The sequence below is a fragment of the Sinohyriopsis cumingii genome, unplaced genomic scaffold (genome assembly GCF_028554795.1).
Source record: "Sinohyriopsis cumingii isolate HCF-2022 unplaced genomic scaffold, ASM2855479v2 utg002256l, whole genome shotgun sequence".
NCBI lineage: Eukaryota > Metazoa > Mollusca > Bivalvia > Unionida > Unionidae > Sinohyriopsis > Sinohyriopsis cumingii.
The window spans coordinates 178296-194578 of NW_028316171.1; the positions used below are offsets into that span (position 1 = coordinate 178296).

General features: G+C 34.4%; 1 protein-coding gene across 1 annotated transcript in view; it reads left to right on the plus strand.

The window, feature by feature from the left end:
- Positions 1-4854: 4854 nt before the first annotated feature.
- Positions 4855-16283, plus strand: part of LOC149770850 (uncharacterized) — a 91915-nt gene continuing 80486 nt past the window's right edge. Inside the window, exons 1-2 of the mRNA XM_089949028.1 lie at positions 4855-5214; positions 7928-8188. Of these exons, the coding sequence (XP_089805154.1) occupies positions 5004-5214; positions 7928-8188 (472 nt within the window). The 5' untranslated portion in view covers positions 4855-5003. The remainder of the gene's footprint in view (positions 5215-7927; positions 8189-16283) is intronic.

Below are 16283 nucleotides of genomic sequence, written 5' to 3' on the forward strand. Positions count from 1 at the left end.
AAATATGACTAATAAATTTCATTTTTCTGCTTCAAATGATTTTGACTTAATCTTCATTTCAAAGTTGTGTGCAACAATTCAAAGTCTCAATAGTTTAAAAATGGGTAAAAGATGAAAATTTACCAACAGGGCATGCAAGTCTAATCAGGTTATTTCACTTAAGGTTAATATGCCCATCAAATGCCATTTGACAACCCGAAATGATTTTTATTAATGTTGCTTATAACCCTTTTCCAAACATATAAAAACGAAAAAATGTATGCAAATAACTTAAAAATAAGGTCCGTTACTGGAAGCAAATCAGATTTTTGAACCCACTCTTAATACATAAATATCCAGTCTGGTTTTGTCTGACTTAATGTTTGTTTTAAAAAGCATGCTTACAAGTTATAGCCAGAATCATGACTGGACAGCCCCAAACCAATTTGCCTTTTCCTTGGGTAGAGACCTAAATTATGAGTGCAATTTATGTAATGCTTAGTACATATTATATTGAAACATATATAGTTCAATCATACAATTAATTACTGTTGATGCTTTTCTGGTATTAGTAACTACTGTGTATTGCTAGAGATAACACCAGATTGAGTCATTGTGAATTATGTATGTATACAGAATGAAATGTCTTCCAAACACCCCCAATGAGAACAGTGGTTTGGGAAAAATGATGGATTAAAACAACTTCCTTGAAAATAGCTACATTAATTAATGTTCTTTGTTTCTTCATAGCAAGGGTTTAGTAGGGCCAAATTCCTCTGAGGTTCCTGTTATTAGTTAAAGTAAAAAATGCATACCCCACCAATAAAATGCCTACAACAAAGATGGTTCTCTCAGCTTACCTTTATTTTATTAATGGTAAATATGACTGCAATTAATATATATGATAAAAACATTATTGTGTGAAATATTTTTTATTATTTGATTAGGTAATAAAATATTTAATAACATTAAAGTTCTGTAATAGACCATATGGTTTCCACAAGTGTTAATTGGTAACCTGACTTGTACTAATAAGACTTCTGTACTACTGGGTTTATTTCAAGTTAAAATATCATTTTATTTTATGGTTAAGACAAATTTATCATCAAAAAAGTACATATACAGTTTTTCCATTCCTCCATGTCAATGTATCAGTATTGGAAAAAGTTATCTAACTTCATCACTGCTGATAACAAGCATGTTACATATTTACTGGAATGGAAGGGTGGTGATGGTAAATGATAGTATGTTAAATGGACTTCTTCAATTGGATTGGGGAAAGAGGGTAAAACATTTTATCAACTGTCCAAGAATAATACCAAAAAACTTGTATCAAAGTATTATGTACCTATGTTTTGCTTAGAATTGGCAATGGAATTGTATTTAAAACATAGTATCTGACACTAAGGTATTTTTAGAACAGTTTGGAGTGGAGATTGGAGAGGAGATATTCCTTAGAGGGTACCCTTCTTTGCTACAATGTGTGGAAATTCATTCTCAAACGGTATATAAAACATCCAGACTATTAACTTCTCTTTCATGAGATGTTGTGGTTCAAAAGCCATTTTTCAGTACAAGATAGACAATATGTGTTGGCCATTATAACTAGTGCAGGAAGAACTTGGGTAAACTCTGGTAAAACCCACTAACCAACCAAAGCTACTGGCACAATTTCTCACATACCCACATTAGTCGAGTCAGAGATTCATACCTAAATGGACAGAGATAAGATGGCAGTGATCAGTAATGGAGAGCTATGTAGGTAACTCAGCCACCTGGGGTCATCCCAATGGTCTCCCTTGATTAAGATTGATACAATTTGCACATGAACTTAAATAAATATGAAAATACTTCAAGTAATTTCATTTGGGGAAGACTGAAAATTTCTTTGGAATAAATCTTAACGAAGTCAAAGTACAATAATGGTAAGGGTTGTAAAAAGGCACAGGCACTTGATTCCGGGGTAAACTAATGTGTACACTCACCAATTAACTGTTAATTGGTGAGTGTACACATTAGTTTACCCCGGAATCAAATGCCTGTGTAAAAAAGCACCAATTAGCCACAGGGACTCCAGTTATTATTAGAATACAGCACGTGGTTTTAAGATATTCTCGTAGCTGTGCTTGCCCAAGTCACTAAAATGTTAAAGGCATTTAATACATGCAAAAACGTCTAAAGGGTATAAGAATCTAATCCGTCCTTTCAGTAAACAAATTTGAAATCGTTGACAACTTTCACATGCGCTGCTGCACACTTTATGCTCTTAGTGCAACATAAGCACTCTATACATGAATATGCAGTTTTATAATTTATAATATAAATGATGAACAATTGAAATCAATTTTTCTATTGAGATGGTATGAACAAACCTGTGCTCGAAGTGTGCTACTAAAGACGACTACCATTTTTGAAAAAGCGTCGGTAACTACCGACCATCTGGGAGCGAGGCTAAACCGCCAAATAGTCGGGTTCTTGGTTATTAACCTTTGATGCAATATGGCCCGGAGGTTCCAATGACCGTATGTTGTGTATTAATGCGCTGTAAGACGCCCAGTGTTAATGAAGCGCGAGCTACGAGGAACGCGTAGCTGGATTTTGTAGCAGACGACAGGAATCACGGAGAGTACAGAAGTTTACATGCAAACAGGACTTTTCTTTGAAGTAGTAAGGGTAGTATATACATGTAATGCTGAACATCATTGGCAAATACTGAGGATGATATATCCTACATATTTATCGATTATTTTATTTTTATTTTAGAAACTATTGTTTTAAATTCCACGGGTACTATTAGGGCTGCGTGTTATCGTCAGTAAAAGAAAATATATGGGCTACACCCATTTCCATTATATTAATTTTTAGAAGGAAACGAGTGTTTTCAGTAACTGTTCTCTTTTCACTGACATTAACTGGTGCCTTGAATGAATGCAGATTTTATTTTACTTTCGAAAGAAAATGTTCACGGGTTTTAAATAATTTTTTTACGGATAATTAGTCCATCATCGCCTCACATTCTATCCTTCATGTAATTTTTCCCTGGTTCTTTGAAATAGAGTTTCAATTTACAGTCATACGTTGTGCATGATTTTATTTGATGATTTGATTTTATTTGGTAATTTTACCTAACAACAATCAACAGCTTGAATTTTGTATATGTTAAACATCTATCATAATCTTAGCTTGTTCCAGTTTTGACAGAAAGCCTGAAAATTGAACCTAATAATGTGTAGGTCTCGATCCCGTGAATAAGAACTGACCTATATGCAAACATTAGTTGTGTTTGTCTTTACATGTGTCCTTTATAGCCAGCAAGTAACGTTATGCCATTTATATGTGGTTATGAGGTGGGAAATGTCTAGAGCTAAGTTTACTAGTAAGGGCTATTTCGGTTGCATATTTTAATTTTAATTTTCATGCATTCTGTATGTATATTGTGTGGATCTCAATGGTTTCCAATATGTCATGAAGTCTCTTTTTAAGTAGAGATTGTCCATAGTTGTAAAATTGGTTGTACGTGTAAATTTGTCTTTTCGTGCCGAATAAGTGTGTATTATGCGTATAGGGTGGGTTTCTCAATAGTTTCTATGATATGACCCAGGGGATGATTTTTTTTAGGGTGGGGATAGACCACGGGCTAATCACATCATGATGTCTCGTATTGATACTTGGGCCATAAATCACATATGTCAACTTCTCATGCGTTACTTGAAATTTATGTAAATTCACTGCCACCTGTTTATCCCTCCTTTACTTTGACCGATATTAGTTTTCAGTCTATTTTATAATCAAGCATATTGTCATGTAATATTTACATCAGACTGAAGTAGCAGATATCTTACTCTATTACCTTTTATTTACTACTGTCTTTCTTTCTCAAATAAGCCAGTAGGTTTAAGCATCAGATATAAATATGTGCCTGTTGCGAGTGAATAACGGATATATTTCATCTCGTGGACGAAAAATTTGTTATTTTTTAGATTCGCCGCTGGTGAAAGTACAGAGTTTTTCACACACCATATGACACATATCCGTTATTCACTCGTTTGAAGCAAAAATTCTCTATTGACTGAAAGTGAAAAACCAACAACACATATTTTCCTCTACTCAGTAATGACTTATTAAAGTTATTAACTGAAAAAATCGATTAAGTGTATTCCTTGCAGATACGGACATTATGACATTATTATTAATAGTAGTAGTTGTTGTTGTTATTTTTGTTGTTTTAGTTGCAAAACAGTATGAAATATCAACTACGATAATAGCAATAATAATACAAATAATACGACTATTACGATAATGGTGGTGGTGGCTACATTTAGGATAGTAGACTACTGTTTAGATCAGAAATGAGTGTATAGATATTTACACGTTTATTTTGCATTGTTTACTATAAGTGTATATGTCTGTATTTTGTGTATTCCGTTTCCTTACGTCTGAAATTTTTATCCACAGCCGGCCGTAAACCCGTCTACAATGGCGTTGTGGTGACAGAAGACATGTTGCTGGGCATAGACAGGAATGCGAGGAATCTCCATCTTTACAGACTCCATGACGGCAAACTGATGTCTACATCACACAAACTGGAGGACGATCCCATGGGTGTCTGTCTTATTAGCAAGACGGAAGTTGCTGTGTGTCTGTCAGACAGTAGGATTGTAATCATGTCATTGAAATCTATACATGACGTAAAACGGGTCAAAACATTAAATGTAAGGACAGGATTTTATGAATGTCATTCAGTGGCAAAATTGAATTCAGACAAACTCGTTGTCAGCGGTTGGAAAAGGGACGAAGAAAAGTTGTACTGGTGTGTTGTAAACCTTACAGATGGACGTGTAGACTCGACTCACAAGGTCTGTCATTGGGGCTGGAATTGTCACTTGGCCGTAAAAGACAACACTGTCTACATCTCGTGTTGGACTTTAGACTCCACTACTGATGGTGTGTATGCATATGATATTTCTAATCCACACACACCAAAGTTTCTGTATCAACATGATGGATTTACACCGGACTCAATAATGGTTGATAGGAGGAATTTCATTTACGTGTGTGGCTTGAACTCTAACATCATTCATCAGCTGACAGACAGCGGTCAACTAGTGACCATACACACAGTGTCATCAAGTCCCTATGGAATATTCTATGATGACCAGCATGGAGTTATGTACAACACAAGCAGGAACAGTAATGTGATAACAGTGTACAGACTGGAGTATTCACATCAGCCAGGTATGAATGATTTATTTCAAATTAAATCAAATTTTACATAACACGAAAACTAAAACTACATACTTTATTTTTTTTTTAAAGTCATGAAGGATTTCAATTCACATTTGAAAACAATAATATGAATTATATATGTTACACATATAACTTTATTATAAGATAAATATGTTTTAAAGATGTAAAATAAATTAAAAATGAAATAAATTAATTTTTATTGCCATGATTCCAACATACGTCAGTCGTGATGTTTAGGAATCTTTATTGATTTTAAGTATAAATAAAATATTATTCGTTCATTTAAAATTTAATACTAATATACATGTACTCAATTACATTAAGACCTGATTATTAAATGATATGCACCTTGTTTGTCATCACAAAATTTTCATGTAAACATTTTAAATATCGACTGGTTGTGTTAATGGCGGCTGGCTAGTACAGTCGTAACTCTGTCATTCTAGAGTAATAAACTTTTCTCCCAGAAGGTGGCGCTTTCATTGATATCTCCTGGCACGCGACCTTGAATCAGGTTTAGACCGGGTCACCATTCAGTGTTATAGCGTTCAAAATTCCCACGTATTCTGATCTAGTTTTTTTTTTTTTAAATTTTTATTTTTTATGTAGCATTCGTGTTTATGGAGCGATTATATACTGATCGTATAAGATATTTATCAACTAGAAAAAAAAATGTTTAATCGCAATGGAAATATATGTTTAATCAAATTCTTCAATTTTATAGCGATATGTAGAGTATGACAGGGGACCAGTCTAATGTTTGCTATACCATATTTAGATGTTTTACAATACATTATTCAATGCGCGCCATATTTACTAGGATGTGTTTACATTTCCAAAGGATGCATTGACTTTATATGGCACACTGAAAAGACAAGGCTGTAAATGTATGTACTTTTTAATTGGGCGAATATGGTGGATAATTCAGATAGAAAATATCATATGATGAATATATACGCTACATGTTCATGTCTCGGCACTAAAATTCGGCAATAGTGTTATTAAGAAGACTGGTCTGGCTCCATACCATTATGTATCATGCCCCATCACCGGTCTTCAGAAGTATTTACATGGCATAGTTATCAACAAAATGATGATTGTTTTATCTCCTGAAACGTTAGAAACCATGTTACCTTCTGCATTTTTGTTCTAATTTGTGAAAAAAGAAACTCGTTAATGGCATGAAAAAAGCACAGTTACTTTAGATGTACTTAATGCACAAACATTTGAAATGTGTAATTATGAATTTTACAATAATGTTATGCATCTGTTTTTATTCAGCAAGCATTATTTTGGATTATTTAGTATGTAATTAAACAAAGTATTTTATTTAAGATTTCATTTTTATGATTTAGAGAATTTTCTTACTGTGATTTGAGTTTCATACACTATTTTGATTTTGCTTGTTATAACAGCTGGTATATTGCATGTTGAATACATCAGTCCGACAGTCCTTTGTCCCATAAATCAAACCACCAAATCTGTATTGGTACTGATAGATGTGTTGTGGACTTCATTCAGTTATCAATATAGGTGTGTGATCATGCACTTGTGATGTAATGTATATAAAAATAGCCTTTTTCCTTTACGGACAATGATAAGAGCCCCAGTGGAACTTGGGCATTAATATCAGTAACAATCACCACATGGGCTTGTATAGTTGCATATAATTTACCCATAAATTATGCATGCACTATATACAGTACTACTATAATAGTAGTATAGTACATGTATGATTTATAGGTAAACTTTAAGCAACGATACAAGTTCCTGTGGTACCTTAGAAATAAATCATTTGATAAATGTTTAATATAAATGTAATGGTTTATCAGTTGGGAATACAGAGCTCAGAAGTAGCTGGAGAGTATCCACATTTTTTGACTTTCATTTAACAGTTGAATTCGCAAAAATGTAGTTTTTTCTATCCCATGATACAACTAGGCCTATTTCAGTAATGCAATCTTAAGAAAAAAATGTAAAGTTTCTAATCATTGTGAATGGATAGAATATTTTATGAGTTGCTTTAGCTCAGTGTTAAGCTCAAGTTTCTTTGTACCGATCTAAATGACATTGATATGAGGCCATATTCTAGTGACTTTTTGATTAGCCAATCAGATTACTGCTTTTACATATATTGAAGTGAAAATAAAACTAAATGTCTGGCAGACCAGGAACCTTTGTTGGTGCCTGTCAGGTTACTAATAACATATAAATGGACCTGGAATACCAAAGTTGGCAGAAACAGGAACCTTTAGGTTGGGCTATTCAGTTTTGTAACTTGCTATGGATTTAATTTTTCAAGAAAAAACTGATCATTGCTGTTGAAAACCAGACACTAGGTATATGTAGGAATTATTAAAATAAATTTAAATTCTCTTTATTTTTTGGTGTATGAGTGTGATGGGTATAATTTGTTTTTGACAAGATAAGATATGCCTTGCTTTAGATGTGTCCTTTCAAACAACTGCTAGCTCTGCTTTGCCATTTTTATTTCCCGAACTTCAGAGATAACACGGAAATAAAAAGATCATAACTTTGTTTTTAAAACAGTTTATATAATCTAATTTTTCATTGTAATTTTAGAAGCTGGTACTGCCTACTCAGGTAAAAATCAATTCTCCTATTTTAAAATAACTTAAGTTTGTGAATTTTGGACTGCAATGTTGGAACTATTTATGTAACTTAACAATCATTTGCACAGGTATTCCAGTAGAAATTTTAAACATGGATGACAGATCCATCCAACTTTTTGAAGAGGCTCTAAAAGATGGAAGGGAGGCAGTATACAGCATACGAATTATGGTTGTCGGACACATTGGTGTAGGCAAGACCACCCTGGTCAAGCGACTTCTTGGGGAGGAAGTAAACATTTCTGACAGATGTAGTACAGAGGGCATAGATGTCTATGTCAACTGCTGTGATGTTTCTTTATCGACCTGGGAATGGACAAGACGAACACAAGGTATATGCATATACACAATCATAAAACATCCTGTTATGTATTTATACCTAGGCTGTGAAGTGAATTTATCATGTTATACTGTTGTCTGTCCATTCTAGTGTCAAAGTTTGGTGTTGTGTGATTTTACTTCATGCTAACTCATGTATAGGAGGAAGCTGTTTGTGCACAAGTTACATATTTGCTTTTAATTACAATTGGCTTACAGTATAACACTGCATTGTTTCATACTTTTAAGGATTATACTTGTTAGAAAATCTTAAGAGTGTATGACTGTGCTTATATTAGCAGCGTCAGAGTAGATGCCTTTCACAAAAGCTACAAGCCATGTTTGATTATGCTTGATGCCTTTCTGATTCAATTTATTTATTTATAAATATACCAGCTGGCTGCTCAGCCATGATTATTATCTAGATGTGTAAAAAAAAGCTTGCTTAAGTACTCTGAAACTATCTCTATAAGTATCAAAATGGATTAGGCATGGTATATTTCCAAGTTTTATTTTTGTGCCTTGTAATTCAATCGGAAAGGACTTAAGATGAGAAAAAGAGCATAAATTATAAAATCAAGCTTGAAAATGAAAATATTGTTAAATAACTCAGTTTAATATTAAATAAGTAAATGCTGGGGCACAAATCACATGGTTCATACCAGTCCTTACAAATTGGAAGTATGCTTACTTTTTATTAAATCATAGTAAGACCAGAAGAAGTGCTTACTTTGGAAAAAAGGACAACTCATCAAAAAGTCCATAGTTTTTATTTCTCTAATTTTTTCATCATTAATATCAGCTTTATCATGACAGTTACTCTGATATATTTGTGTATCTCATGATGAACAAAGAACTCATTGGAAGCGGAAATATGTCAGTATACCAAACAGTGTACCTCGAAAGAATCCGTAGACCCTTTCAGGATAGAGGTAATAAATTGACCAAGTTTTGATGATGTTTGGATCTTACATTCAAGACATGTTTCATTACAAATTTCTTACCCTGGACTGTATTTTCATAAAATGGCTTGTTTACAGAAATTACGTGGGAGGTGAATCTGTCCATTGCTTTTTGGAGTATATTGTTCATAACGTAAACTTGCTACAAGGAGATGGTGAAGTCAGTATTGCTTCATGACCAGATTGACTCTCTCCACATAAACGTCTATTTGTTATACAGAAATGGAATGCTGATTTTCTTGAGGGTTAGTTGGTATCCATTGACCCTTTATTTTTCTAGGGCCTGTGTGGGTAACCTATTTTTCAATGTAGCCACAGGTATGGTAAATGAGAAGTGAAAATTAGCCACACCATGCAAGAACTGAGCCAACCTTTCTTGTCCAATTTGCCACTTGGCAACAGGGTTGCCCACAATGGCTCAAAGGGTCAGTTGTAAGTTTTGAGGAGAAGTCATTTCTACATACAGGCCCAAGTACTATGAAAGTAATTAACATTAATTAGTCATTATAATTTTTTAATGATTTAAATTTATTTACGATATTTAACTAAATTGTAATGTATCACTTTATCATTGAAAATGATATAGTCTTGAAAACGGTGAATATGTAATAAATACATATAAATATCAGAAGGTTTATAACTATTGCAAATAAAACAACTTTGACCCCAAAATTGATACGCTGAGTGAAAGCCCTCAACAATATTTGGACAGTGTTAGAGATGTAGAACTAATGTTTATTTTTTTATTGTACAAAAAACATTTTAAAAATTGTTTCAGTCAGTAAATGTTGGAAAAGTCCACTTATTCTGTGGAAACTGTTTGATTTTCAGTGGCCCTGACATTAGCTTTTGAGCCCAGAAATGATTACTTTCCAATCAGAAGTATTAGCCATCCACACAGTGTTGGTACTGTATATTGTAGAGAACTTGAGTTACTAGCAGAAACCAGCTTTCTTCCATCATATGACAGAAACCAACTTTCTTCCGTCAAATGACAGAAACCAGCTTTCTTCTGTCATATGACAGAAACCAACTTTCTTCCATCATATGACAGAAACCAACTTTCTTCTGTCATATGACCGTGACTTTTTATAACCATAAATCAATATAATTCTGATATTCACCTTTGACTGCATTGTATGTTTGTAACACAGTTATCTGATGTTGTTTGTATTTTATCTTTTAGTGTGCTTTTTCCTTTGATGTGCATAAATGTATATGCTGCTTTCATCCTGTATGCACCTTTTGGCTTTTAATCACCCTCTGTTGCATGCTAACCTGCTTTGTAACATAGCTGTATGGTGAGTGGTATCTGTACTAACACCATATAAGCCATTAACCAGGCAACTTTATCTACAGAAAGACCTGGGGGTTCGGGTTAGAAGAATTGCACTGAATGGTTTTTGTGTGAACATCAGTATTTTTGTATTATGATTGTTAGCTTGCTTAAACACCAAGAAACATATTTCTTCCTGAATAGATTTTATTAAACACAATTTAGATATTAAATCTGTAGTCCAATCTAGACTTTCCCTCCCCATCTAAGGTTTGGAGCTACCACAACTTTTGAAGTATCCTTATACACCATTAACACTAGATTCCTCATCTTGGGAATGTGATGAATGAAGGGCAATTATTCGAACGTGAAAATATCCCTCATCCAGTATATTGCAAGTAATGCTGGTATGAGGGATCCATCATTTTCTTTGCCAGCAAAGCTGTTGGAGTAAAATTAGCATACTTCAAAGCGATCCACTTTTTACTTCAGTTATCTATCAGTGTCTGACACCTCTTAAAGTACTCATCATTTTCTTCATCTTGTAAATAGTACAAAGGCATAGGGTTCTTATTTAGTAAGTTTTTTCATAGCAATGACAAAGGTTTTCAAACTATCACAACAAATATTTTGGCTGTCCAGAGATAAATTTTGGGTAAAAATATGAATATACAGTATTTGTCTTTCTCAAGTTGTATAAGTTCTGATTCCACTCTTTTCAAATACCTCATATGGGATTTAAATATCAAGTCTTTTGAGATTTTCTTGTCATTCACTGCTTGACCCATCTGAACCAAATAACTAATTACCAAGCTCGGTTATATTAATATTACATTAGAATATGACCACAGGGATGAGTATGCTTCCTTTCTAATGACTAACAGAAAACTGGAACACTGGATTTCATTAAAACCCCAATATAAATTACTCATGTATTATTATAGACATCAATACAAATACAGAGCATAACCATAAAGGTCTTGTCTTTATACGATGGCCTGATGTTATCATATTTTATGTACTGGTATTTCTTTGTCATATGGAGCTGGCCTGAACATATAGGTGTACTAGGCAGTTGCCTGGTTCCAGGTATAAGTGGTGCTAAATTAGGTGGAAGTGATTTTTATTTCTTGGAGTGATAGGTTGGTTGCCAAAAATCCTCGAGCCATCCCTGAGGTCACAGTTAATATTAGCACCATATTATTAATCATTTATGTTAAAAAATTAACACCCTTACATGGGTTGGTTCAGGACTATGTCATAGGTTGGGTCAGGACTATGTCAAAGGCCCTAATTCTGCCTGGCCTTAACATTGACAATGTTTGCACGTGTGTATTGTTGTTGGCAAGGGGTGTGTGAGAGTGTGTGATTTGGGTTTTTAACATAGCTGTAACAATTTTCCAGTCATATTGCTACAATATCGGCAGTGTGGCAGTTCATAGTTCTGTCTAGCACTGGGGCATCATTGCTGCAGACATGTAGCATGTCCCATCCAGTCACATTATCCTGACACCAGACCAGCTATCTTAACACTAACCTCTTAATGCTGAATGCCAAGAGATGCAGCTGCTATTACCAATTTTTAATTAGTCTTTGGTATGACTCGGGGGTGGGTGGTTTTTTTTTTAACCCAAGAACGTCTGCATCTGAGGCAGATGCTCTGACCGCCATTGGAGCGGTCAGGAGGGTAGTGTCAAGTTCTGCCAATGGTCACACTGCTTAGACCATGTAACTCAGTTCTTACAGAAACTGAAATAACAATTTTTAGTTTGCTCCAAGTTTTACAAGAATTAGAATTTATGTACCGTATATCCTCACATATAAGCCGGATAATTTAGGAATCCATAAAGGGCTGAAAGAAGGAGGGATCGGTTTATCCACAGGCCAATATCTGATCTTGACAGTTTTTAGATCTTTTTGTTGACTACTATAATGGCTGTAAATCTTGGTACAAGATACAAGTTTTTCCATTTCCTTAGACATAGGCATGTAAAAAAGTAACTTTCGAAGACCTGACAACTATTAAACCGTTATAAAGTACTATGATTGATTTTGTTATTATTTTGCCAGTGCGTATTTTCTGATTTCTCCAACATGAAGTTAAATAAAGGTAAATACAAATTTCATAATTCGCGGGCCGGTTGAGTTTACCAGGGAGACCATGCTGAACTATAATGCACAGTACTTACACAGTGCAAAGCGTGCATAGCATCACTTAAATCCTTACTTATTCCCAAACATATTAGGTGCAGATTTTGCTTTATTCATTGTTTCAACCAAATTGCATTCTTCCAGATAACATTTCAGGTAGTCCTTAATAACTGTTTCATTTATGTTGAATCACATGCTCATGAGTTACTCATTTTTAATGATCTAAGCGAGCCTACAAATTGAGGTAATATTTTTAAAAAGGTATGCACGTTTAATTGTTCAAGGCATATAACTAACATAATTTACATGTTCACAAAGAGTTGTAATAATAAAGGCTAAACTTCTCATATAGATCATATAAGATCAACATAAATCAATTTTAGTTTTGTGTTTTAGCTGAACATAACTTTCCACAGCGGAAAACTTGATGTTTCGGCATCTCCTATGTTGATAGTCAACAAATTTGTCTTTCGTTTTGTGACAGCAGTACAGACCATTTAATCATTACAAACCCTGAAACTGGCTTGTGATAAGAAAAAAGTTTGACAGGTAACTATACCATTAGATTGATGTGTAATTGCTTTTTATTCCATAATATTAGCACGATTACCATATTTATTATAAAACAGGGTGTAAGGCATATCTATGAATTTGTCAAAAGCCAAGTATAGGGACTGAATACAAAAAATAGAGATTGGGACCTAAAACCTCAAGGTTTTCTTTTGGGGTGGGGGTATTTTTAAAGCCTTGATTTCACGAAATATTGATCGATCATCATAGTCCAATATGCATGAAATTCGCAAAAAGACTCACTGTTTCTCCCTATGACATGACCTATTTTCCCCCAGGACGTGCCCTGCTTTTATATTCTGGTCATCTGTGGTCAAACTGCACAATAGCTAAAGATTAGTCTTAAATAAACAAGCAAGAAAGCCAGTGCGACTGATTAAAAGTTAATGGCGCTATAGCATAAGGAGTTAAGCATTCGTTGTGATAATTCTTGGGATTGAAATTAATTGTGGACGATTTTATTGTTGTTTTATTTTTCTGTTCTTGTTTACTTTTTTATTTTTGTATTATTGTAGAGGTAAAAAAAATCATTAATTTACATGAATAATGTTTAAACTTAACATTCTTTTTAGTGAAGAAGCAAATTCTTTATAGCAAAGTAATTATTTCATCACAACAATAATTCACAGGTTTAGACGAAATGAAAATTGAAGACATAATGTAATGACCAGGAGTTCTCTGCAAAAAATCAGAAGATTTTATGAAATCGGGAGGTAGACGTGGAGTGACCCCAAAAATCGGGAGTTTTTCCCCCTTCCGTCATGAAAATTGATAGGTATGGTGTAAGGTCACTTACATCAAAACAATCTACAACTTAGCTTTTACAGGGTTAGGTATTTACAATTTCAAAGAAAAGTAAAAATTATCAAATTATACACATATCTAATGTAGGTAGAAACGATAAGAAAACAAAGCTAAATAAATTACTTTTCAAATAAGTTTATTCCATTTCTTTTTAATAATCATGCACGCCAACTTCAAGATAAGTATCCATATAATTTTTTCAAAATATAAGTATGCCTAAATAAATGCATTTAGAACTTATCTTGTGCATCATAAGATGTCTCAGAGTTGTAGGTCGGCTTATACGTGGGTCATCCACGTTTCAGTCTTTATACCTGTTCAGTTTTGGGGTCGGCTTATATGTGAACGGGCTTAGACCAGAGTATATACAGTGATTTTGAAGAAAGAAAAACATAAACTTCCCTAAATAAATAGTGTCTATTTACATGGTGACTGTACTCAATTTTTCTAACTACTATGTGCATGAGTGCTGTGTACCCACTGTAGAAATGATTATCCTTATGGCAACCAAAAAATATATTATGAGTTTGAAATACTATGAAACTTCATTAAATCATCAGATGAATACGGACTCATTACATATGAAATGAAGAGTATCGTTTGATACATATTCCTGGGGAAAGGAATTGGAGCCACATCCACCAGGTGTTTATGCACTCAAGGAGTGCTGTTAATTGAGCTGTCAGATAGCGAAACAGAATGTTTCATGCTACCTGAGTGATAGGCTGTCATGAGTGGGAGTAGACCCAGCACACTCTCATTCTGTTCTTTTTTTTTGGGGGGGGGGTAAGGTAGTGACTATCATCTTTGTGTGTGTAGTAAGTAAGGGAGAGATTGGTAGGAGTAGGGGGTGAGAAAGAATTTTTTTAAAAATTGTATTGTTGAGTGGGGTATATTTGTTCAATGATTTAGAAAGACGGACACCTTTGTTGAGTGTTCAGGTCCCATGAGATGTATCAAAGGCGCCCCTCTTTTAGTTTAAGCTTTATATGGTTCGTAATGGATTAGGGGCAGGTATTTTTATTGAGCTATTATTTTATTTTCATTTTTTGTTTATAAAAAAAAACTTCTAAGTAGTTAAGGGGTGCAGTATGTCTGCCCCCAGGTTGTGGATCCAAGATCGCTCACTGGCGACAATCATGTCCTAGCGACATGCATGCCCTCGCCCCTCACCTTAGGAGGGCACACTGCTCCCCCTGCAAGTCCTTCCATGTTTTTTTTGTTTTTTTTAAGTGGAGTTGGCTACTGTTAACATTAGGTTCTATTTATGATTGGCTTACTCCCTGGCAGGGTTGGTTGAGGTGGATTATATGTTTTCTTTTAGCCCAGTTGTGTCTGGGAAGTTTAGGATGTTTCGAAATGTTATATTTATGTTTGGGTTATTATTACCTAGAAAATCTGGGTAGATGTGAGGGGATTGATTCTTTTTCTCAGTTTTTTGGAATATAGCTCCTGCCAGCTGGTATTTGGTGCAATTATTGAATACATGTTGCTGGTCTTCAATGGTCTTGCAATGGTAGCAGTTAATGTTGGCAGGTTTGTATACCAAAACTTCCTGCTAGTTTAGTTTTGCCTTTCATGATACGGTTAATGATCTTTTGGTTCAAGCTGTTTACTTTAAGTGGTTTGATGGACCTGTTAACTTCTTTTAAGGCAGAGTGTAGTTTTCTACCTTTGGAGGTGGAATTCCAATGATTCTGCCATTTTTTGGTAAATATCGGTTTTTGTAAAGCTTTAGGCTTCTGTAATACTATATTTAAATGTGGCAGGATTTGGGTCTTCTAGTTTGCTTTTGGCGACCTTATCAGCTAGCTGATTACCAGGGATCCCTATAAACGAAGGTATCCACATGAATTCAACAAACTGATTCCCTGTGCACAATTCTTTAAGCATATAGTAAGTCCTAGCAAAGAACCGTGCTCTTCATGTAGTGTTGTGGGATTTAATTGATTTTATTACACTATGGGAGTCACTGATAATTACTGCTTTTTGAATGTTATTATCTTTAATCAATTTTACTGATTAAATAATTGCCCATAATTCTGTAGTGAAAGTAGATCAGTGGCCTGGTAGTCTGGTTCTCATTTGGATGTTGTATTCTGGAATAACTACTGCAGCTGCCAATTTTAACGAAACCAGGGTAGGGTCAAACTTGGAGACCTAGCGACATGCGTGCCCTTGTCCTTACGAGGGCACGCTGCTCCCCCCTGCAATACTTTCCTTTTTTTTTAAGTAGAGTTGAATACTGTTAACATTAGGTTTTATTTATGATTGGCTTACTCCCTGGCAGGGTTGATTGGAGTAGATTATATTTTCTCTTTTAGCCCAGTTGTGTCTAGGAAGTTT